Genomic DNA, 24,144 nt, shown 5'->3' with positions numbered 1-24,144 from the left:
TTTTACTGTTCAAGCAACATGCTCTGCAAGACAATGAGATTGGGGATAGTGAGGAGAGATTATGTCAAGTACTCCATTTACTGCACATCTAGGAAGGGAGTGTACTGCAGACCATTATTGGACACAAATTGTTGAGGCACGCTGAACATACAGAATATGGCAGGCAATCAATGCCGTTGCACTGGTGGATATTTATAACTTAGTGTGTAAAAGAAAATTTAATTAAATAGTCAGTCACCAGAATATAGTTGTGTTTGTTGATAAGGAATGTGTCAGTTACAATCATACGCCATGGCTCAGAACAAATGCTGTGTGGAAAGAACAGGCCTCTTGATTGTTGATGTTGATGGAATTGGTGTTTCACACAACCTGATTGATTTTCTTGTTAATGCCAGGCCAATATATGGATTCATGTACCATTCACTTTGAATTTCACTGTACCCACATCACCTGTACATATAAAGTCTAACGTGTCTTGACATACAGCTTGCGGAATTAGGATTTGTTTGCCTTTGATGAATACATTCTCGGAGCATATTGGCTCATGTCTGAATGACCAGAAAGAAAATAATGTTTCAGGGACCTGTTGTATGTGTTCATCACCTGCTGATGATGACCTCCTTGAGCTGTTGCAGCTGGTTATCATCTGATATAACTTGCTAAATTTGCTCTGATTGGCTGTGACCAAAACATATGAGATTACTTTTGCAACCTGGAGGCTTTGATTTTACAATCTATGGGATTCATACCTCTTGGACTTCCTTGACACACTTGTGTGTCATGGATGGAACTTCAAAAGCTCATTTGGCATTGCTCCTTGCAGATGCTACTGGCTGCTACAATTAGTTTGAACTTGTGTCCTTCTAGTAGTGTGTCAATGCTTTTTTTTTTACTTTGTCCAGATGTACTTTTCTAAAATGTTTCATGAGTGAATGACCAGTTTCACAACCTTTTCAGCTAAGGTAGCTTTGCTGAAGGCACCTTCTATACTTTGATGTTAGCACCTGCTGACAAATTGTTTGATCATTTCACGTGGCTGCTGTTGATACATCCTGAACTCAAGCCTTTGAATTATTAAAATGAAGAGGGGCATAGATAGGGTCGTAGGAAGAATCTTTTCTCCTAAGTAGAATGGCCAGTTACTTGGGGGCAATGATTAAGGTAACGGCCAGGAGTTTTACAGTGTTTTAAGTTGAATTTTCTTTATCCAGAGGGTGGTGGGTATTTAAAACTCCCTGCCAGAAAGAATGGTGAAGGCAGGAAACATGACAACCTTTAAGGAGTATTTCAACAAACACTTAAAATGCCACAATATACAAAGTGATGGACCAAGTGCTTGGAAATGGGATTAAAGGAATGGGCTGAAGGGCCTCTTTCCTTGCTATAATACTCCATGAGTCTATCATCGACTCTACTGACTGCCCCTTTTCATTCTTAGTGTGTCTTGTATTCCTTCTCCTGGAACTTACCTTGGCTCACTTTAAAGCCAATTAGATTAGATTCCCTACAGTGTGGAAACAGGCCCTTCGGCCCAACCATCCACACTGACCCTCTGAAGAGTAACCCACCCAGACTCTCTGACTATTGCACCTAACATGGCCAAATCACCAGACCTGCACATCGGAGGAAACCCATGCAGACACAGGGAGGATGTGCAAACTCCACACAGAGAGTCGCCCGAGGCTGGAATTGAACCTGGTACCCTGGTGCTGTGAGGCAGCAGTGCTAACCACTGAGCCACTGTGCTGCCCCAATATTTAAATTTGTACAAGCAAAAGGGTTTGTTAAATGTTGTCAACGGTGATGGTTCCTCATCAAACTTCATGTCGTCAATCTATATCTGGCAGCATATTTGTTGAGAATTTCACTACTGTTCAATCTCAGGAATGCAGCACCATCTATTTCAGAGATGTAGAATAAGCAGTTCATGGTTTGTCATTTCTATATCCCTCCGGGTTGTTCCAAACTGTTTCACCATAAGCCACCAGCATGATTTCGCTCAGTTTCAGAGCAACTTCCTTTAGGTACTCAATTTCTTCCTCATTTTCAGGAAAGATCTTAGGGTTAAAATCTGAGTGAGACGTTGTTGCTCTGTGGTCTGTGGTAAGAAGCTTCAGCTTTAGACTTATGGATGTTGATTAATTTCACACCCTTTAACTAATCAGGTATTTCTTTTCTCTGGGGTTTAAGTCCAGTCATTTCATGGTGTTATGTATATCCGGTGTCTATTATACTGTCAGACTCATCATTATTATTTACCAGCATATGCCCCTTTATATTTCCTTTCTTTCCCATTTGCCATGCTGGTAACCTTCTTTCCACCATTTCGTCGTTCAGCACATCCTTCCCCAATCATTGGACTTGCCAAAGTTCTGTAACTTTGCTTCATATGTAGGACATGTTCTTTTGTGTACAAACTCATGTGGCCATCCAAAGCTCTTACATATCTTTCTCATCTTGCTACACATTCCCTCATTGCTTTTTGGCTGCACCAACTGTTCTACCTTTCACTTACTTGACTGAAAGCTTGACGTTGAGGCAGTCAGCAATTTCATTCGTCTGCTCATGATCCTGTGATATTGTGAGCCTGCCGTGCCGTGTCCTGCCAGTGGTCTATTGACATTAACATGTGCAGAGACCCAAATGAGCTGACTGACCAGCCTTTCACCCATTTGAATTGACACGTGTTAGCTTAATTTCACAAACCTGTTGAAAAATTGTTGTTAGGCGCACTTCATTCCAAGCTTTGAAGTCTATATCAGTGGATCTGGTGATTTAACTTTGACTGGAGTTGGATGCTGAATTTCTCAAAGCTCTTGTGTGAGTTTTTTTGCTTCCAGCCTCATTGATCTCCCAGCTAAACAAATCTTTACGCTTCTCTCCTGCCCAGTAGGATGGAGCTGACCCTTTTCTCTTCATTCATGCCTTTTCAAAAACTGCTGAATACAAATTTACACTTTTGTTTAAACTGCTCAAATGCCTCTAGAGATCATTGACCTCCCAATTTGTCCTGAGTTGGAGTTGTGAAGGCATTGCAGTTGCAGTCATTTAGTCCGTGTTTCTCTCTCTCCCTTTGGCGCCAATTGGCTCGATCTCCCCCTCCATCTAATGAGCATCTATTTTGCTTATAAAGTTTGGGATTTATTTGTAGAAACCTGCAGCCACAATGTGATGACTTGTGGTTTCCAGAAGTTTGAAATTTCAAATTTAAATGTCATTCCGAACGTGTCTCAGACCACATCATGTGCTAGGAGCACCATACATTAGTGCTTGGAGCCCTGACTGTTGCACAATAGTGAGCAGTATGGCACTCTGGCTCCTTAAGTGTACACTGACATGAATACTTAGTTCCTAAATCATGATGGAATAATATAACAATATATCACAGATTGAACAGAGATGGAAATCACTGTAGTATACATTTAAATTATGGGGAAGAGGCTAGAAAGAGTGAAAAATAGACAGGCCTTGAGTGTTATTGAGACTGTCACACATGACTGCAGTCTTTAATTACATAACCCTCCCTTGTGTCTTTTTGTTACAGTGAAAATGCCATTACTCAATTGGAATTAATGATTGTACATTGGAAACTGCAAACTCTGGTCCAATTGACACCCAGATTAGAAGCAAATGTGTCATTTTAAATCCAGCACTGGGACTATAAAACTGCTAAGTGGAAAATCCAACCAAGATATCATTCAAAGCCAAACCCTTATCACTAGAGGCACCAAATTTTCCTTTTCTGATATTTAAAGCAGATAAATTAATCTAGGAGAAATAGCTAGCTGGAAAGGAATGCAGACTTTTGAAAGTAAGGCTTTGTGAATTCAGTACCTTTCTAAAATCTGCAGCCAACTCTGTTTTCACTCTTGCTAGATATTGTTTTGAATGAAATGATGACAAGTAACTACAAGTAATTTGTCTTTGGAACCATAAATTTTTGTACTTTTGTTAACACATTTAATACTGTTTATATTTGGAGAATGGAGAAGCAATTCAGTTAGTCGTTAATCTCCACCTTCGTACAGGTAAGCTTTCAGCAGAATGAATAAATTAAGAAAAATAAAAAAAAAACTCCCCTTGATTCAAACAAATTAAATTACCGAGTCAGCAAAAATACCATTTATTTAAATCACACTTGTTAAAAAAGTTTTTTTTTGGAAGGATAGAAATGTGGGACAGTCTGGTATCATTCCATTATAATTAATATGCACCAAATGCATAGGGAGTGATGCAATTATTTTCCATTACAAAACTGATATTTAAGAGGATTTAAATAGCAATAATGTGCATAGTCAGGGGACAAACAGGAGAACAGCAGTAAGTGGCAATCCACATTCAGAGAGCTATTGCAGACAAGATGGGCCAAATGGCCTCCTTCTGCTCCAGAACAGTTTGGTGAAACATTCTCTTTGTGTGTTGTTATATTTGAATTCTGTGTCATTTTGATATCAATTCTGTTAGCTCTTGTATTTTTTTATTTCCTTTTATAGCTAGGTAAAGCCAATTTGAAATCATTTACATCATTGTAACCCCTTTCAAATGATCTGCTTATTGAATAGGTTAAATTCTTATATACAAAACCAGAGAATCGCTGATCTGAAAATGATTTCAAAGATAAGCCATCATTTGGTTGGCACAGCGGCACAGTGGTTAGCACTGCTTCCTCACACCACCAGAGACCTGGGTTCAATTCCTGCACCAGGCAACTGTCTGTGTGGTGTTTGCACATTCTCCTCGTGTCTGCGTGGGTTCCCTCTGGGTGCTCCGGTTTCCTCCCACAGTCCAAAGATGTGCTGATTAGGTGAATTGGCCGTGCTAAATTGCCTGTAGTGTAAGGTGAAGGGGTAAATGTAGGGGAATGAGTCTGGGTGGGTTGCTCTTTGGCGGGTCAGTGTGGACTTGTTGGGCTGAAGGGCCTGTTTCCACACTGTAGGGAATCTAATCTAAGCAGGTTATTTAAAATGATGATAGTCTTCAAAAATTAAAGTTAGGGTCATTAATTAATATGCTACAACTAGTTATGTGTTTTGATTGTAATGGAAATCTTAATTGATATATACAAGATATAAATTAGGTCAGTAATGCAGTGACACAATATGTTGAGATGTGGGCAGTGCTCACCTTCTCAGCTGCAAGCTTCTTGTCTTGGCTGGGCTGACAGGAGTAGACACTGATTAATGACTATGTAGGTTCTCATACAGTGAGTGGAAAGACCAGGGAGTGAATGCCCTGAACTTGTACCACCACCCCTCCCAGTGTTTGGCTACAAAATACCATTAACAAATATATGGCTGCAGCTCATTTTTCAATTCTGATGTAGGGCTAAAGAAAAACTGAAAACAAATTAGAGATAATGCAAAAAAGAAAGATTAACATGTAAGAAAAGTGGAAAAGGTTTTAAGTACACAGCAAGACCACTATTATCTGACTATATTGAAGATAAATAAATGCTTTGGGAACAGACTCCTCTTAATAAGTTTTATTTTTATCTTAGACAACAATCTGTTCAGGTGCTGATTATTTCCAGAATTGTCTGTTAATATGGCATATTTTGTTTTAGTAAGGAATAACTTGAGAAATTAATAAATTATAAAGCAATTGCTGTTTTTCTCATTGTATATTTGTTTATAACAGGCTACAGCTCCTCACAATATTAACACAGTGTATGCAAAGATCTGTCAAATTCCAGTACCAAGAATAGATGAGAAGGGATTCACCATTCCAACACAAAATTTGAAGAAAAAGGTACCGATTTTTGCAGAAACGTATGGCGATCATGACATGTATTTACCTAAATAATAGACTGTAGTAAGTGAGTTGTATCCCTACCTTCGAGCCTAAAGGCCTGGGTTCAAGTCCCATAGATTCAAAAAGTGTGTCATTCATGTTTCTGAACAGGCTGATTAAAAATATCTGTATTGTAAAGAATGAAATTTATGTATTACTTGTGGAGTGCTTTGAGCATTAATAAAGGTGGGTAGCAAGAATTAAGTTAGGAAATAAGTTGTTTAATAACATTTGTCTTAATAAAATCAATAAAAATGGTGGGATATGAAGACAGAGCAAATAAGTTTCTTTTGAAGATCATTCACAATTTGCTTGAAAAACACAATGGATTTTATTCAGAAAATGATGGTAGCTAATATTTGAATACATTTATGTTTTACTGATAGGTAGGCTAATATATAATCTGGGATATTAAAGTAATTAAATCAAGCAGATATTCAGCAACACCATATCCCAAATGTATTACTGCAACCTGCAGCCATTCTTCCTAACCAAAATTATGGAGTGTTTATAGATAGATAGATCACTCACTTGATACCATCTTCTGTACAAACATTATTGTAAAAGAACAATTCCTATTCTATCAGTATAGTAATTATGCTTAAAGTCTGAATGCTCACAGTTGTTAATTCACAGAAATATTCTGTCAGATTGTAGCAACATCATTGAACATGTAAAATTTGTTTGAAATGATTTGCTAGCGAGATACACTCATTTTTCACTGCTAATTATATGGAACATGTGTAGGTGAATGATTCCCTGTGCCATTAGTTACTTAGAGTCATAGAATCATACAGCCTGGAAACAGACCCTTCGGTCCAACTAGTCCATGCTGACCATGTTCCCAAACAAACTTTGCTGAAGGGAGTTATCTTTTGCAACCCCAATTTATCCAAACATTGTCAATTTGAATGCAGTGAAAGAACTGTAACCACATACTTTAAATCTCTTGAAACTGCAACTCATTAGCCAAGTAACAAACACAAAATTTGAAAAAAATTACAGTTGAATTTATTTTAAAATTATGGCACATTTTTATATGCCTTTTCATCATCCACATTTTATTTCAAGACTCCAAGTGCTACAACCAGATTTTAAGTTGAAACTGGCATATTGGCTGACTTATTACAGTGCTGTTCCTTTAATGTGTGATTGTATACAGCATCTTAAACATCTGTTATTCTAAATTCTGTAGTTAGTTTACCATCTAGTGGTAGGTCATTGCAATAGCTTACTGCTGGATTCAGAGAGTGATGTGGACGGTGATTCTTTTAGTATTTGTTCCCACCCTCCATCGTGTCAAAGGCCTTAAAAGTATTACAGAGAAACAGGGAGAACAACTAAAGAAAATACAAATAAAATAAAAATGTTTTTGGCAGTTTAATCTGTTCCAGATTTCTTTCAATGCTATTCATAGATTAGCTGCAGCGAGTTGCCAGACAGCATTTGGCATTAAAATAGAATTTCAAACAAGCTTAAGCAGTCTGAAGTCTCTGAGGATGAATGGAATTTAGCCTTACTTATTTGGAAAGAAACAGTGATTTTTACAGCATAAATAATCATTTTGACAGAATCAGTAAACACAAGAAAAGTATAAGTTGATCGTAGATCATCCAAAAAAGCAGGCAGGTGATTTCAGACACACTTAGCCTTCATTATCAGAAATGAATTGCAACTATATAGCACCTTAAAGTTCAGTGATTACAAATCAATTTAGATTTTATTGCAACAACATTTTCTTGAACTTATATATCACCTCAAAGGCAGGCAATTATAGATCCATTTGGCTTTTGTTAAAACAGCAATTTCTTGCATTTATATATCACCTTGAACACAGAAAAGATACTCCACAGAAATATTTTAGGATAAAAATGGGCATGGAGTCAAAAAAGGAGATAAAATGGGTATGACTAAAAATCAGGCTGAAGAGGCGGGCTAAAGAAAGTGTCACTGAGGGTAACGGAGGGGGCAAAGCTGAAGGGTTTAGGGAAGGATGTGCAGACTGTAGGGCCAAGGCAGTTAAAAGTGGAATTTGCCAGGAATAAACTTCACTTGTTCAATGTCAAGCGAGAAGTTAGTGGTGTGTCCCAGAGTTCAGCGTTGGGTATCTGACCATTTCTCATTTATGTTAAGAACCTGAATTCAATGGATCAAATTTGCAATCTGATCAAAGTCGAATCTGAGGGGAGTTAATGGTTACATTATGGTGAAAGATTGATGGGTCCTACGTGGCTGAGAATGTGTGGGGAGCAGTTGGGATTCCAGACCAACTTTTCAGAGAAGAGGTCTGGTGGGGCTAACCCTTTAAATATTGAGTAGCTGTTTGAGCTTGTTAAGGGCCACTTAAAGCCAGTTGTTTGAGGTCAACTGGATTTCTCTGTTGGTCTCCAAGTAGCATGGATCAGCTTAACTTACCAGAGATTGACCTTTTGGTGTCAGACTGGGGTGGTTCCAGTATTCCTTGCAGGCCTAGAGGCCTGGAGACAGCAGCACCTGAAGCCATGGACTACCCTGTGAATCCAGCCGTCACCTGCCAACCTCCTAACCCTCAACCCCACACAAGAGGGACCAGGTTGCAGACACCATTTTGCAATTTTAACTTGGAAAGTGTTGGAGGTGCCCTCTCTCTCTCTGTCACTTCATCTACCATAGCCTCCTGCCCTTGCTTCTAAACCACATACATCCTATGAAAACCCACTAATCATACTTAAATGAATGATGAGCCATTAATGGACTGATCCCAAGTGAAATAACTGTTTCCCATATAGTGGGCTGTCCATGTTGGCTGTAAGCAATCAAATTGATGGCAGATCCTATTTAGTCCTGATAAATGTGAAGTCCTGGATAAGGAAAGACAAAAAGGCATTGTTATTATTCGATAAATATTGTTGGAATATGAAGTTGAAAAAATTAGACCACCACACTTACACATTCTTTCCTTATGGAACAGCTCAATGCACATAGAATTTAGGTCCAAGCCACACTTTGTGTACTGTGTCCAGTACTGCAGGCTGCTCAGTAAGAGGCAGAGAACCAATTTCTACTTTTGGAGAACAGAGTGATCATGAAAAACACAAGTGAGGCTGCTCTGTCCTCCAAGCAGATGACAGGTGATCAGTACCAATGTGAGATAAAGAGCACAGTTGTCAGCCTAGAGAAGGTGAAATCTGCTTTCGTACACATCACACAGCAGTTTTATTGTCACATCATGTAACATAAAAATTGCATTCATTCTGATATGCCTGCTGTAAGCATGAGGGAGTGTGCACCATTTCATGAGTCAATCTAGCTTGCCTCAATATCGTTTCCAACAGCGGGAGATAAAGAAGTCAGCATCCAACATCCTTGCCTGATGCATTGGTGTGTAGTTGGGAGGTAGATTGCAGGGAGGGTGTTTGGGAGGTGGTTTACAAAAGAGTGGGCAAATCCCCTCTCTGGTCTTGTCCCTCCCTATCTCTGTAATCCTCCCCAACCCCACAACCCAGCAAGATGTTTAGATTCTCCTCATTGTGGCTTTTTGTGCATTTCCTCCATCATTGATGACCACCAAACTATTGGTGGCACTGCCTTCAGTTATCTTAATCCCAAACTCTGGAAGTCCCTCCCTATCTCCGCCTTTCTTCCCATTAATTTCACTCTTTAATATCTTCTTCAAATCTACCTGTTTGACCATCATTTGTGGCCTTATGTCTCCATTTGTGTCTTGGTGTCATACTTTGTTTTATACTGTGAAGCATTTTGAGACTTATCATATAAATACACCTCATTTTTGTTATTGTTGTTTTGGCATTATTTGTTCAATAATGCTCCAATGGGTGTCTACACTAAAGGTGCCATATAAATACAAGTTGTCACTGTCATTGATCAATAACTGTTTCCATCAGGGAGGAGCTGAAAAATGTGTTGCTGGAAAAGTGCAGCAGGTCAGGCAGCATCCAGGGAGCAAGAGAATCGACATTTCGGGCATAAGCCAGCAGACATCAGACAATTACTCCTGATAACTGTGTAGGCTTAATGTGATGCATCAACATTAACATTAGATGTTTCAAGTTTATCACATTATTTAGAGGAACTGAGTGTAACTGGATACTTTGATATAACGTTAACTGCGCTGATGTGTTTAATTTTAGATTGGATTGGCAGCATCATACATTGGCATCCATACTGACATGGTGCAAATGGAGGAGAGAAACGTCTACTGTGGTCCATACAATATAATAGTCATCAAACAATTGTATGTAATTGAACAATATCTACATTTATCATTAATGCTTTCTTTTCATTTGTGATTATTTGGGTAACTTTGCATAGTTGCAATTAAAAATTAAAGTCATATTTACATTCAGTGGCATTGAAGATGGAGGAAGGAGAGATAAATGTGGAAATTTCTAGAAAAGCTCAGCAGGTCTGCCAGCACCCGTGGAGAGAATCAAAGTTAATGTTTTGGGTCGAGTGATCCTTTCTCAGAACTGATGGTAGCTAGGAAAATGTTGGTTTATATAGTGTAGGGGGAGGGAGTAAGGAGTAAATGACAGATGAGGATAGAGCCAAAAGCAAGAGAAGATCACTTGGACAAAGGAATGAATAACGATCTGGCTAGGAGGGTGAATAGCTATTAGTAAGGACAGTTAGTGGCTAACAATGGATATTGTGTAATAGCAGACCATGTGATAACAAGGCCTGGTTGTGGGGATAGGGGTAAGGACATGGGAGAGCTCAGGCCCTGAAGTTATTGAACTCGATATTGAGTCCAGAAGGCTGCAGGGTCTTCAGGCAGAAAACGAGGTGTTGTTCTTCCAGCTTGTACTGAGCTTCGCTACAGCACTGAAGCAACTCTGAGACAGAGATGTTGGCCAGGGAACAGAATGATATGTAAAAGTGGCGGGCAACTGGAAGTTCAGGGTCTTTGTTGTGAACAGAATGCAAGTGTTCTGTGAAGTGGTCACCCAGGCTATGCTTCATTTCCCCAATGTAGGGGAGACCACATTGTGAGCAGGGAATGGAGTAGACCAGGTTGTATAAGTTCAGGTGAAGCACTGCTTCATGTGGGAGGTTTTTTTTGGGCCCTTCCAGATGAAGCAGTACTTTACCTGCATTTCACATAATCCCCACCTATCATTTACTCTGTACCCCCTCCTCCACCCTATCTTCTGCATATAAACTGATATTTTCCGAGCTACCATTAGTTTTAAGGAAGAGTCACTTGACCTGGAACGTTAACTCTGATTCTCTCCACAGATGCTGCCAGACCTGCTGAGCTTTTTTGATAATTTCTAATTTTGTCTCTGACTTACAGCATCCACAGTTCTTTCTGTTTTTATTTAAGATGGTGGAAATGTTTGGTTGTTTGTGCTGGGGAAGATGGTTTGAATTGGTGCTGTGTGTTAACAGGACGTAGGAACATAGAAAATAAGAGCAGGGGTAGGCCTTGAGCCTGCTCTGTTATTCAATTTGATCATGGCTGATCATTGAGCTCAATACCCTAATTCTGTCCTCCCCTCATATCGCTTGATCCTTTTAGCCACAGAAACCGTATCTACCTCCTTCTTGAAAACATGACCACTTTCTATGGTAGTGAATTCCTCATGCTCACTACTCTCTGGGTGAAGACATTTCTCCTTATCTCAGTCCTAAAAGGTTTACTCCTTATCCTTAAACCATGATCATTGGTTCTGGACTCCCCCATCATCAGGAACATCCTTCCTGTGTCTAACCTGTCTCGTCCTATTACAACTTAATAGGGTCCAATGAGTTGTTCCTTTGTTCTTCTAAACTCCAGTAAATACAATCCTAACCAACTAATTCTCTCCTCATATATCAGTCCTGTTGGCAAAATGGCATGGCAGTGGGACCTACCTGCTCCCTGCGGTGGCCTCCCACTGCCACTGTGCCAACCTTTCTGCCTCCTCTTCCTTCCCCAAAATGCCCCAGAAATTCCTTTCTTGTTGTTGAATCTTTTCATCACTGTGTTTTCTTTGTCTTACTTAATTTTAATCACTTTCTTCCTGTTTTGTTTGTGTTCCTCTTTCTTATGCCTTGCTGTGTTAAAGATGCAGGTTTTCCACCAACATTTACTGGAGCTCAGTGGTGTTGCTGCTCCCTTTAGTAGTCAGATTGCCCATTTTTTAATCTGCATTAATTTGTGAAATTTGGATCCTCTGTAAAGATCATACCCATACAGACCAAGAAGAGGAATTAAAAGAAAAACGTCCAAAGAGTCAATTCAACTAATCCCGATTGAATAATGGCTTACATGAAATGACAAACACCCATAGGCTGAAGAAAATAAGAGAAAATGATGTCAAAAACAGAAATAAAGAACAGAGTGACAGGCAATTTTTAACAATATCCTGTCTTTCATTGCTCAGTACGGACGTTGCCAGGGTCATTCACTATGATGGTGGACAATGGATAGCTATGGCTTCTGGCGACAGAAGGATAAGATTCTTGGATATCAACCATTCCAAAAATGTACCCCATTCATTGAGTGGACATGCTGGAGCCATCAAGGCAGTGATTCTTTGTGAAGAGCAAGGTTTTCTCCTTAGTGGAAGCTATGACCTTACTATCAGGTGGGAGTTAAAATGTTTCCTTGTCTTTTTTTAACTTTGCTCAAAATGTGCTTATGTTTCTACCTTTGTTTTACAAATCACTCACTTTTAGAAAGTGGAATCTGAAGACTGCAACGTGTGTGACCATGTACCGGGGCCACACAGGATTTATTACCTGTCTTAGCCTACATGAGAACGTGCTTGTATCAGGATCAACGGACTGTCATGCTAAAGGTTAGACAAATTGTGAGCGTAATTTTAAGCTAATAAGGTAAGGTAAAGTTGTCATAGTCCTGTGAGACCATGGGGCTGATCTCTCATTAGACAGAGACAACTGGTGGTGGTTTAAACTGAAGGTTGCCAGTCCTCAGATGAAGGGAAAGATCTTCATGGTAACCTCAGCCAATGTGGGAATTGAACCTGTGCTGTTAGAATCACTCTGCATTATAATCCAGCTGTCCAGCTAACTGAGCTAACCAACCCAAAATTGTTAGTCCCTGCACCACTCAGGAATCAAACTCAGGTCTTAAGAATAGGAATCTTGCATGTAACCACTAGACAAGGAGAGAATCAGGTGGAATCTCAGTTTTCTAGTCAACTCCCTACCACATTCTGTTTACACATTTTTAATGGAGTCATAGAGTCACAGCAAGGAAACAGGTCCTGTGGCCCAACTTGTCCATACCAACCAGGGTTCCTAAACTGAATGAGTAAAACTGGATAGGATATTAAACCAGGATTGCAAACAAGCCTATCAGACTCCGAGTGGTCAGGTTGGAGTAAAATTATTTCCTGCAGGTTTTCCTAAAACAAACATTACCTTCCTGAGCTCCAATAAAGAACTGCATCTAATGCCTTTAGTTGTCTAATGTTCTCTAGATTAATTCCTGGAAGGAATCCATGAGGAGAGATTGAATCAAACGGGCCTATACTGTGTGCATTTAGAAGAATGTTAGGCAACCTCCTTGGAACATGTAAGACTCTGAGAGGGCATGACAGGTTAAAAGCGTAGAGGCTGGGAAACACACACACACACCACAAGGTCACAGTCTTAGGTTGGAGGGAGTGGCATTTAGGATTGAGCAGGAGAAAACATTCTCAACTAAGAGGTAGAATCTTTGGAATTTTTTTGCCACTTGGCTGTGGATGCGAGATTGCAATCCTTGACTGGGGAAGGCCAGTCACTTTTCAGTGGCCATCTGTGTGATCCACATGGAAGGAAAGGTGAGGTGTGTGAGGCAGTGTCAGGGAGACTCTTCTGCCAGCAAAAATGGGGAAGACCTCAGTAGGGAAGGGAAGGGAAAGGAAGGACAGAGTTAAAATGTTGTCAAAGCTGGATATGGGAAGTAGCCAGTGAAGGGGGAGCCTTCAGAGAATGCGAAGTATTCTTGGAGGCATGAACAGTGGAATAATGATGCAGGAGAAGAGGGAATCAAAGCATTAGGGGGCTGTATCACCAAGCCAGCAAGAAACCCACAAAGGTGCATCCCATGGCTGACCGGGATCCATGACAACATCAGGAAGGGTGGATGCAGGACAGCAACATAAGGCGTTACATCCCTCATACCAATGGCTGCTGAGGTCCAACCTGTGTGTTTGTCTTTGATGACCTGAGATGAATTTGGTGGCTGCCTTTGCAAAGGAGAACTGTGATGTTCTTGTCTACAATGGAGCAACCTCATGCTTGCCTCAGAGTGCACCAGAGATGAATGTGAGAGAATTTCAGCTTGCTGTTTTCCTCTTCAGGGATTGTGATGTTTGAGTGCCTGGGAGTCACCTCCTCAATCCCTTTTTCCTTGGTAGGTCTTTGCTGCTATATAGCCAAGGAATGGGCTAGCCTGGGGAGCTGCCATCTCACTGCATTCCCACCACCTCAGAACTTACCACCTCAGTTGGTCATCCTGGGACATCATGATTTATACCTTATGCATCAGGCCTTTACAACATGTTTCCGTATTTAACTTCATTGGTAATATCATGACTTGGAGGTGCTGGTGTTGGACTGGGGTGGACAAAATTGAAAATCGCACAACACTAGGCTATAGTCCAACAGGTTTATTTGGAAGCTGAAAGCTAGTGCTTCCGAATAAACCTGTTAGACTATAGCCTGGTGTTGTTTGATTTTTAACTTGGTACTACTATGTATACTGGATGCTTAAAATTACTGTCAGTGCCATGAGGAAGGTGGGATAGTTTACATTTCAATAGCATTAATAGATATGCCCAGATTTCATAGCTTAAAATGCACCTCTAATATTATTTCATAGAAACCTAGAACGTAGTTGCAGTATTAGGCCTTTTCAAGTCTGCTGTGCCACTTAATAAAATCATGACTGATTGTTCAATTCAGTACCCTGTTCTTGTTTTCTCCTCATACGTATTGATCCTTACCCTTTAGCCCTAAGAACTTTAACTAACTCCCTCTTGACAGCATTAAATGTTTTGGCCTCAATAGATTTCTGTGGCAGAGAGTTCCACAGGCTTACCATTCTCTGGGTGAAGAAATATTTCCTCAGCTCAGTCCTAAATGGCCTACCCTTATCCTTAGACTGTGACCCTCCCAGGTTCTGGACTCCTTGGTCAGTGGGAACACCCTTCCTGCATTTACCCAGTCTAATCCTATTAGAATTTTATAGGCTTCTCATTCTTTGACAAGAAATTGGCAATGCTAAATTGTCCATGGTGTTCAGGGATGTGTAGGTTAGGTGCATTAGTCGAGGGTAAATACAGGGAAGGGGAATGTCTCTGGGTGGGTTACTCTTCTGAGGGTTAGTATGGACCTTTTGGGTTGAAGGGCCTGTTTCCACACTGGAGGAATTCTGTGATTCTATGATTCTCATGAATATTGTGCTCCTCTAGCTTCCCTAGCTCTGAGGCTAGTTATACGTTTATTTATCACATTTGCTTCACTTAACCAGCATGTAAAATTAATCACTCATTGAACTTCTAATTCACAAAGGTAGCAAAAATATTTCATTTTGTTATCTTCAAACTGACTGCATCACATCTTGTGTCACTCAGTGACTCACTGAAAAAACAAGTGATCATTTTTGTATCACTGAGATTATGTGGATTAACTTGCTTGACAGCATCTTTGGTGCATAGCAAATCTAATGCCAGCAGGAATTCCATTAAATCTTTCCTCTTGCTGCTCATTCATCACACATCATGAAATGGAGCTTTAACAGATGATGCCGGATTTCTGGATTTTGATCGAGCTGGCTACTGTTCATGAATAAATAACCTGACAAATGAAAGTTTATCTTTGAAAGATCAGTTATGGTTTTCCCATTGCACACAATTATGATTTAATTCAAAATGTACCTTGATATTAATGTTTACTTTTCTCTACAAGACTGTATTTAATTAATCAAATGCATAATGTTTCATATTAAATTCTCTTATGTGGTGCATGATCTTTTCAATATCAGTCATTTGCATATTGTCTTTATTGGCTATATTATCAATGATACACAAATAAGAATTTGAGAATGTCACACACTCTCTTTGGCAGTTCCAATCAATCTTAAATCCTGTTCAGTGTAAACCATTTTCAAATGGATGTCTTGCTTGTTTGTGGAGTTGGTAAAGATTTGCACCAGTACTTCATAATGTGCCTTTTTTTTTTGCTTTGCCGTCAGTGTGGGACCTTCAGAAAGGAACCTGTTTTCATACCTTCAAGCAAGACAAATCAATTCTGTCAGTGGCTATCAATGCAACATATGTGATGAGCGGCAATGAAAAAGGAGTAATCCACGTGTGGAACATCAAACCTCCTTCATTAGTTAAGGTATTCAGAGCAGAATAATGTGAAATTACGAAATATACCTTCATTGTTATCACCTAGTTCCTTTTCTGCTTCGATCTCCTACACTTCATAGTGAGAAAGGGTGGTCCTTGTGGGCGATGAGGAAAGAATGCACAGGCTGTACCTGATGCTGGGAAAGTCATAGGAATTGAGATCAACTTATACTCATCCTGATCTGCCTTAGCAAGGAAAACCAAGGATTACCTATGAAACATAGCACATTCCTATGTACTTATCTACCCATAATGGCTATAAATATATTCCAATCAACTTGTTCAGAGATGTTGTTACATACTTCTGGAGCAGGTGGGACTTGAACCTAAGCTTCTGGCTCAGAGGTGGTGACACTATCACTGTGGCACATGAGCCCCAATTCCTTAAGGGTCATAAACTCCATAACTTCAACCAGAGTAGGTATACAGTGAATTCTTTGCTTAGAAAAACATTCCTGCCAAACAATGAACTTATCCTAGTCAATGCAAAAGTAAAGTGCCATCTAACTATACTAAAACCTGCAAGACCCTCAAAGTGTGATTCTACAAGTAACTGGCAATTTAAGCAGTGGCTTTGGTCAGCAAATGGATTGGCCAATGGGGTAAAGTCAAATTGTCGGGATCTAGCCACAAAACCTGCCGAGAGTACCTCAACAACAGACGTGAGATAAGCAAATGGCACCCAGCAGACATTCTCATGGAGCTTGTGGCTCTGAGCTGCCACATAGTGCCACCAAACTCCACATCCAGTTGAGATGCCAATCATCATTCAGGAGAAAGTGAGGACTGCAGATGCTGGAGATCAGATGATGAAGGACTGATGCCCAAAATGCTGATTCTCATGCTCTTTGGACGATGCCTGGCCTGCTGTGCTTTTCCAATCATCATGCAACGGGGGCTGGTGGGAGAAGTTATAGCCCAGCTGGTACTTTATTTGTATGGAATTGATGGAAAATAATCAAAATTAGTACCCTTTTATAGGCTGATTCTGTTTCTGCAACTGGCCTTAACAACTGGCAGAACAGAGTAAACACTGTCAACTTCCTTGTCAATAGGTCATTCACATGCCATCAATGTATCATAGGACACACTTTGCAGAGACCAACAACGGTCCTACCTCATTCAGACATATCACTGGGCATCACCTGGGCACTGGAAAAGACAACGACAGAATCAACCCTGTTGACCCTGCAAAATGGTCCTCACTAACATCTGGAGGCTTGTGCCAATATTGGGACAGCTGTCACACAGACTAGACAAGAAACAGCCTGACATAGTCATACTCACTGAATCATACCTTACAGTCAATGTCTCAGATGCCACCATCTCGGAATATATCCTGTCTTACTGGCAGGATAGACCCAGCAGAGGTGGCGGCACTGTCGTGTACAGTTGGGAGGGGGTTGTTCTGGGAATTTTCAACATTGATTCCGGATCCTATGAAGTCTCATGACTTCAGGTTAAAACATAGTTAAGGAAACCTCCTGCTGGTAACCATGTACCACCTACCCTTGAGACAAAGTCCCGCCTTCACATTGAGAATAACCTCCATCATGTTGTGTGGCACTATCACTGTGCTAACTGGAACAAACTTCAAACAAATCTAGCAACCCAAGACTCGGTATCAATGAAGCACTGTGGGCCATCAACAGCAGCAGAATTGTATTACAGCACAATCTGTAACCTCAAGGCCTGGCATATCCCTCACTCAACCATAACCAACAAGCCAAGGGATCAGCCCTGGTTGAATGGAGAATGCAGAAGGGCCTGCCAGGAGCAGCACCAGGCAAATCTGTAGATGAGGTAGTAAGTTGGTGTAGCCACCAAACAGGATTACTTGTATGCCAAGTTGCATAAGCAGCGGGTGGTACATAGAGCTAAGCAATCCCACAACAAATGGATCAGCAGCCCCAAGTTCAGCAGTCCTGCCATATCCAGTTGTGAATACTGTTGGACAATTAAACAACTCCCTAGAGGAGGAGGTTCCACAAATATCCCCATCTTCAATGATGAAAGAGCCCAGCACATCAGTGCAAATGATAAGGTTGAAGCTTTTGCAGCAATCTTCAGCCAGAAGTGCTGAGTGGATGATCCATCTCAGCCTCCTCCAATGGTTCCCAGCATTATACATACCAGTCTTCAGTCAATTTGATTCACTCCACGTGATATCAAGAAACAGCTGGATGCAATGACAACATTCTGGCAATAGTACTGAAGATTTGTGCTCCAGAATTTGCCACTCCTCCAGACAAGCTGTTCCAGTATAGTTGCAACACTGGCGTCTAGCTGACAATGTGGAAAATTGCCCAAATATATCCTATACATAAAAAGCAGGACAAATCCAACCCGGCCAATCAATAGCCCATCAATCTACTATCGATCATCAGTAAAGTGATATAAGGTATTGTCAACAGAGCTATCAAGCAGCAGCTACTCAGCAAAAACCTGCTCAGTGATTTGACCAAATGTGGCATCAAAGAACTCTAGCAAAACTGTAATCAATAGGTATCAGAGGCAAACTCTCCAGTGATTAGAATCAGACCTGAAACATACAAAGGTTGTCATGATTGTTGGAGGTCAGTTATCTCAGCTCCAGGACATCTCTGCAGGAGTTAATCAGGGTAGTGCCCGAGGCCCAACCATCTTCAGCTGCTTCATCAATGTCTTTCCCTCCATCACAGGTTAGAATTGGGGATGTTCACTGATGATTGACCAATATTCAGCACCCTGCCCCCTTTCACAACTCCTCAGTCACTGAAACAGTCCATGTCCAAATGCAATAAGATCTGGACAAAATCCAGGCTTGGGCTGACAAATGGCAAGTTACATTCATAGAGTCAGAGAATCATAGAGTCATAGAGGTGTACAGCGTGGAAACGGACTCTTCAATCCAATTTATCCACACTGACCCAATATCCTAAACTAATCTTGTCCCATTGGTCAGCACTTGGCCCATATCCTTCTAAACCCTTCTTATTCATATACCCATCCAGATGCCTTTTAAATGTTGCAACTGTACTAGCATCCACCACTTCCTCTGGCAGCTCATTCCATACACGCACCACCCTCTGCATGTAACCGTTGCCCCTTAAATCCCTTTTATATCGTTCCCCTCTCACCCTAAACCTATGCCCTCTAGTTCTGAACTCCCCCATCCCAGGGAACAGACTTTATCTATTTACTCTATCCATACCCTTCATGATTTTATAAACCTCTATAAAGTCACCTCTCAGCCTCCAATGCTCCAGGGAAAATAATCCCAGCCTATTCAGCCTCTCCCTATAGCTCAAAACCTCCAACCTTGGCAATATCCTTGTAAACCCTTTCAAGTTTCACAACATCCTTCCGATAGAAAGGAGACCAGACTTGCACGCAATGTACCAAAAATGGCCTAACCAATGTCCTGTACAGCCACAACATGACCTCCCAACGCCTATACTCTGACCAATAAAGGAAAGCATACCAAACGCTTTCTTCACTATCCTATCTACCTGCGACTGTACTTTCAAGGAGCTCTGAACCTGCACTCCAAGGTCTCTTTGTTCAGCAACACTCCCCAGGACCTTACCATTAAGTGTATAAGTCCTGCTCTGATTTACTTTTGCAAAATGCAGCATGTCGCATTTATTTAAGTTAAATTCTATTTGCCATCCTTTAGCCCATCTGATCAAGATCCCGTTGTAATCGGAGGTAACCTTCTTCGCTGCCCACTATACCTGCAATTTTGGTGTCATCTGCAAACTTACTAACTATACTTCCTATGTTCATATTCAAATCATTTATATAAATGACAAAAAAGTAGTAGACCCAGCACTGATCCTTGTGGCACTCCACTGGTCACAGGCCTCCAGTCTGAAAAGCAACCCTCCACCACCACTCTCTGTCTTCCACCTTTGAGCCAATTCTGTATCCAAATGGCTGGTTCTCTCTGTATTCCAGGAGATCTAACTTTGCCATCCAATCTCCCATGAGGAACTTTGTAAAATGCCTTACTGAAGTCCATATAAATCACCGTGCCACACAAATGCCAAGCTTTGACTATCACCAATAAGAGAGAATCTACCTACTGTCCCTTGACATTCAATTGGGTTACCATTACTGAAGCCCCAATAGCAGTGTCCTAGGGGCTATCATTGACTAGAAACTCAACTGGACTCAATACATAAACACAGTGGCTATAAGAGCAGGTCAGAGGTTTGGAATACTGTGGAAAATAACTCACCTCCTGACACCCCCAAAGCTTATCCATCATTTACAAGGCACAAGTCAGGAGTGTGATAGAATACTCCCCACTTGCCTGATTGTAGCCCCAAGAACATGCAAGAAGCTTGGAATCATCCAGGACAAATCAGCCAACTTGATTGGCGTTACATCCACAAGCATCCACTCCCTCCACCACTGATGCTCATTAGAAGAAGTGTGCATTATCTACAAGATGCGCTGCAGAAATTCACCAAAAATCCTCAGACAGCACCTTCCAAACCCATGATCATTTTCATCTAGAAGGACAAGGTCAGAAGATATGGGAACACCACCACCCTCAAGTACCATTCAAGCCACCGCCATCCTGATGTGGAAATGTATCAGCGTTCCTTCACTGTCGCTGAGTCAAAATCCTGGAATTCCTTTCCTAATGGCATAGTGGGTCAACCCACAGCAGGTGGCTGCTCACCACCACCTTCTCAAGGGCAACTAGGGATGGACAATAAATACTGGCCAGCCAGCGACACCCACATCCCACAAATTGAATTAAAAAAAAATTCCAACAAATTATCCCCACCATGCTCTGATACGGGCAAAAAGGCCTGTTGTTTGAGGAGGCAAGTGGTCCTTAACTGGCTACTCGAGTGGCTCAGTTGGAGTCCTGGAGGGTAGTGCATCTCCAGGTGGGTGGCATATCTGCCAGCCTTCACCCATTAGCAAAATGACATTGTGGCACCCCTCTCCCCCACTACCAGCTTTTTTAGCCCTTCCACCTCCTGGCCTGTTGCCAAAGTGGTGGTAAAATTCTGCCCAAGAACTCTGCTTTTGTATCCACAGATTCTGCCTGACCCATTGAGTATTTTGCAGCATCTTATATTTGTATCACTGATGGCAGTCTGGCACATTCTTTTAAGTAGGAAATTGGAACATCTTCCTTAATTGGGGGTGGGGGGTATTCTCAAATGCAAAGAAATTCAAAATGAAAGAACAAAAAGGTTTATCCAGAATATGATAGATGTTAGGTGGAGCAAGGGGCTAAACATTCTACTTTATTCATTGTGCAATGTACAACCCTGAGTGTTTAAATTCATTCTCTCCTATCTTGCAAGGTTGGCATGGTCACACAACTTTCTTTCAATTGATGAATATTCATTTTGGATTATTCAGGTTCTGACTGGTCATATAAACTCAATCACGTGTATGTCTTTTGATCAATGGCATTTGATCAGTGGAAGCAAGGATAAATGTATTAAGGTGTGGAGTATGATGGGAAAATTTAGTGACTGTTTAATGACTTTCAAGCATCCACAGTAAGTAGTTCAACTGGAAATAAAATATAAATGTTGTATAATTATCCCAAAAACTAACATCATTAATATCTCATGTCAAGAAGAGGGAAATGATCCTGATGTGTAGCAAATCAGATTTAATTTCGGTTTCTGAATCCTCATGTTTCAACACATAGCTCTTTTTTTCACATTTTGTCTTAAACGTGAGGTAGTTAGAGGTTTTAACAAAATGAATCAGAGGAAACCTTTTCTATAATTTGACCAAGCCATTTATATGTCTATTGTGAGGGCACTGGTTACAACTTCACAAACATACTCAGTTATAAATTAACTTACAAATGGGGTGATTCTTCATAAGAAAATTTGAATATTCTTGTTTCATGGGTATGAATCGTACTCAGGACTGCACTTCTTTAAGTGCACTTTTGTATGTAGCACTGTGAACATAATCATTCTATAAACATATAGTCCCTACAGCATGATAGCAAGTCATTTGACCGACTGAGTTCACACCAACCCTTTGAAGAGGACCCCACCCAGACCCTTTACCGTAGTTCCCAGGCCTAATCCACCTAGCCTGCACATCCCTGGACAGTATGGGCAACTTAGCACAGCCATTCCACCAACTGCACATCTTTGTACTGTGGATGGAAACCCATGCAGACATGGGGTGAACGTGCAAACTCCACATAGTCACTTGAGGCTGGAATTGAACCCAGCTCCCTGGTGCTAGCAAGGCAACAGTGCTAACCACTGAACCACCATGCTGCTCCAATATTTATAGTTTTGTTTGAAAACCCCACTCCAAGGAAATAAGAGGGTGATACAAGTTCTTGCAACAGATTTATTCTGAATTCTTGTGGTCAGATTGAAAAGGTTCTTTTTAACTTGCTATTTGTGGTAATTGTTTATTGTTCATTAACATGAATCCAAGATTCCATTCTTTGTCTGTAATCAGTAAGCTAACCTCATTCAGGACAGCAGAGGAATAGTTCAAGTGAGGCAGAGATACCAGCTTTTGGGGACAATATCTATCGATTCTGTCTGTCTAATTTCTTTTAGGAAAAGATCTTTTCAGTGAGCTATGAGAAAATCCATGGACCCCTTCCAATCAAGAGTAGGTGGATGGGGTGATAATGGACTGGGTTGGGTTTGTCCTGCTTTTTTGTGGACAGGGATTACCTGAGCAGTTTTCCATATTGCTATGTAGAGGTTGGTGTTGCAGCTATAGTGGAAAAGCTTGACTAAGAGTCCAACTAATTCTGTAGTACAGGTGTTGAGTACTATTGCTGGAATGTTGGTAGAGTTCATAGCCTTTGCAGTATTCAGCAGGTGTTTCTTGACACCAAGTAGAGTGAACTGAATTAGTCCAAGACTGGGATCTGTACTTCTGACTTCAGGAGGAAGTTGAGACCATCCACTCACCACCTGTGGCTGAATATGGCAATGAATATGGCTGTGAATACTTATGCCTTGTTTGTTGCACTGATATACTGGGCTCCCCCATCATTGAGAATCAGGATATTTGTGGAATTTCCTCCTTCAATGTGTTATTTAATTGCCCACCACAATCTAAACTGGATGTGGCAGGATTGCAATGTTAGATATAATCCACTAGCTTTTGGGATCACAGCTCTTTCTGTCTGTCACATGATGCTTCCAAATCACTCTTTCATTATTGACCTATTTCCAAATCAAAGAATCAGGTTAGCTCAGTTGGCTGGATTGTTGGTTTATAGAGCAGTGTGATGTCAACAGTGTGGGTTCAAATCCTGTCACTGGTTTGAGGTTACCATGAAGGACTCTCCTTCTCAACTTCTTCCCCTGCCTGAGGTGTGATGGCCCTCAGGTTAAATCACCACCAGTTGCTTTCTCCAATGACAGCAGCCGCTATGGTCTGGTAAGATTATGGCAATGCAACTGAAGGGAAAATTTCCAACTCAATCTCTGTGCAGTAAGATGATTTCCAACATACCATTCGATAGGAAATCTTTTGTCCTTGGCAAAATATAAGGTTCCTATCCATTTCCAATTACCCAGCAGTATGATCTCCCTTATATAGCTAATGTAAACTTCTCTCTCTTCTTCTCCTGACCTGTTTTTTCTTTAATTCCCTTCAATAAAGTCTCATCTGCTGTCTCCCTCCTCTTTCTCTGGTTTCACAAGAAAATCTCATTCCTTCTGCTTCACTCCTAATCTCCTAACAGGTGTGTGTTTAACCATTCCATCATGGGTTCCCACCTTCGTACTATGACCTTGACCCCAACCGTTTTTAAGGAGAAGCCTCATTTGCTTTTTCTCAACACCAGTTCAACAGGATTTCAAACTGTTACTCTGTCTCAGGCATGTCTCCTTCAAACAGCATGCTTTCTATCCCTGTAGTTTCTCTAATATTCTTCTATTTCTCCCCAGTTCAGCACCAGGGGATTCCTCACCCTAGTAAATTAACTCAACTAAACATCACAGAGAAGTTACATTGCTTGAGTAAACCCCACAGAAAGGGAGGAAGT

At 40.9% G+C, this 24,144-nt stretch overlaps 1 protein-coding gene across 1 annotated transcript in view; it reads left to right on the top strand.

Annotated features, from left to right (window-relative positions):
- fbxw10 (F-box and WD repeat domain containing 10) overlaps positions 1–24,144 on the top strand; it is a 65,094-nt gene that overhangs the window by 28,052 nt on the left and 12,898 nt on the right. The window contains exons 5-10 of the mRNA XM_072559065.1: positions 5,638–5,748; positions 9,921–10,024; positions 12,159–12,362; positions 12,454–12,575; positions 15,983–16,131; positions 21,513–21,655. Coding sequence (XP_072415166.1) covers positions 5,638–5,748; positions 9,921–10,024; positions 12,159–12,362; positions 12,454–12,575; positions 15,983–16,131; positions 21,513–21,655 — 833 coding nt within the window. The remainder of the gene's footprint in view (positions 1–5,637; positions 5,749–9,920; positions 10,025–12,158; positions 12,363–12,453; positions 12,576–15,982; positions 16,132–21,512; positions 21,656–24,144) is intronic.

The sequence above is a fragment of the Chiloscyllium punctatum genome, chromosome 39, assembly GCF_047496795.1.
Source record: "Chiloscyllium punctatum isolate Juve2018m chromosome 39, sChiPun1.3, whole genome shotgun sequence".
Classification (NCBI taxonomy): Eukaryota; Metazoa; Chordata; class Chondrichthyes; order Orectolobiformes; family Hemiscylliidae; genus Chiloscyllium; species Chiloscyllium punctatum.
The sequence above is the reverse complement of the archived record's forward strand: the minus strand, read 5'-3'. Positions and strand labels throughout refer to the sequence as shown.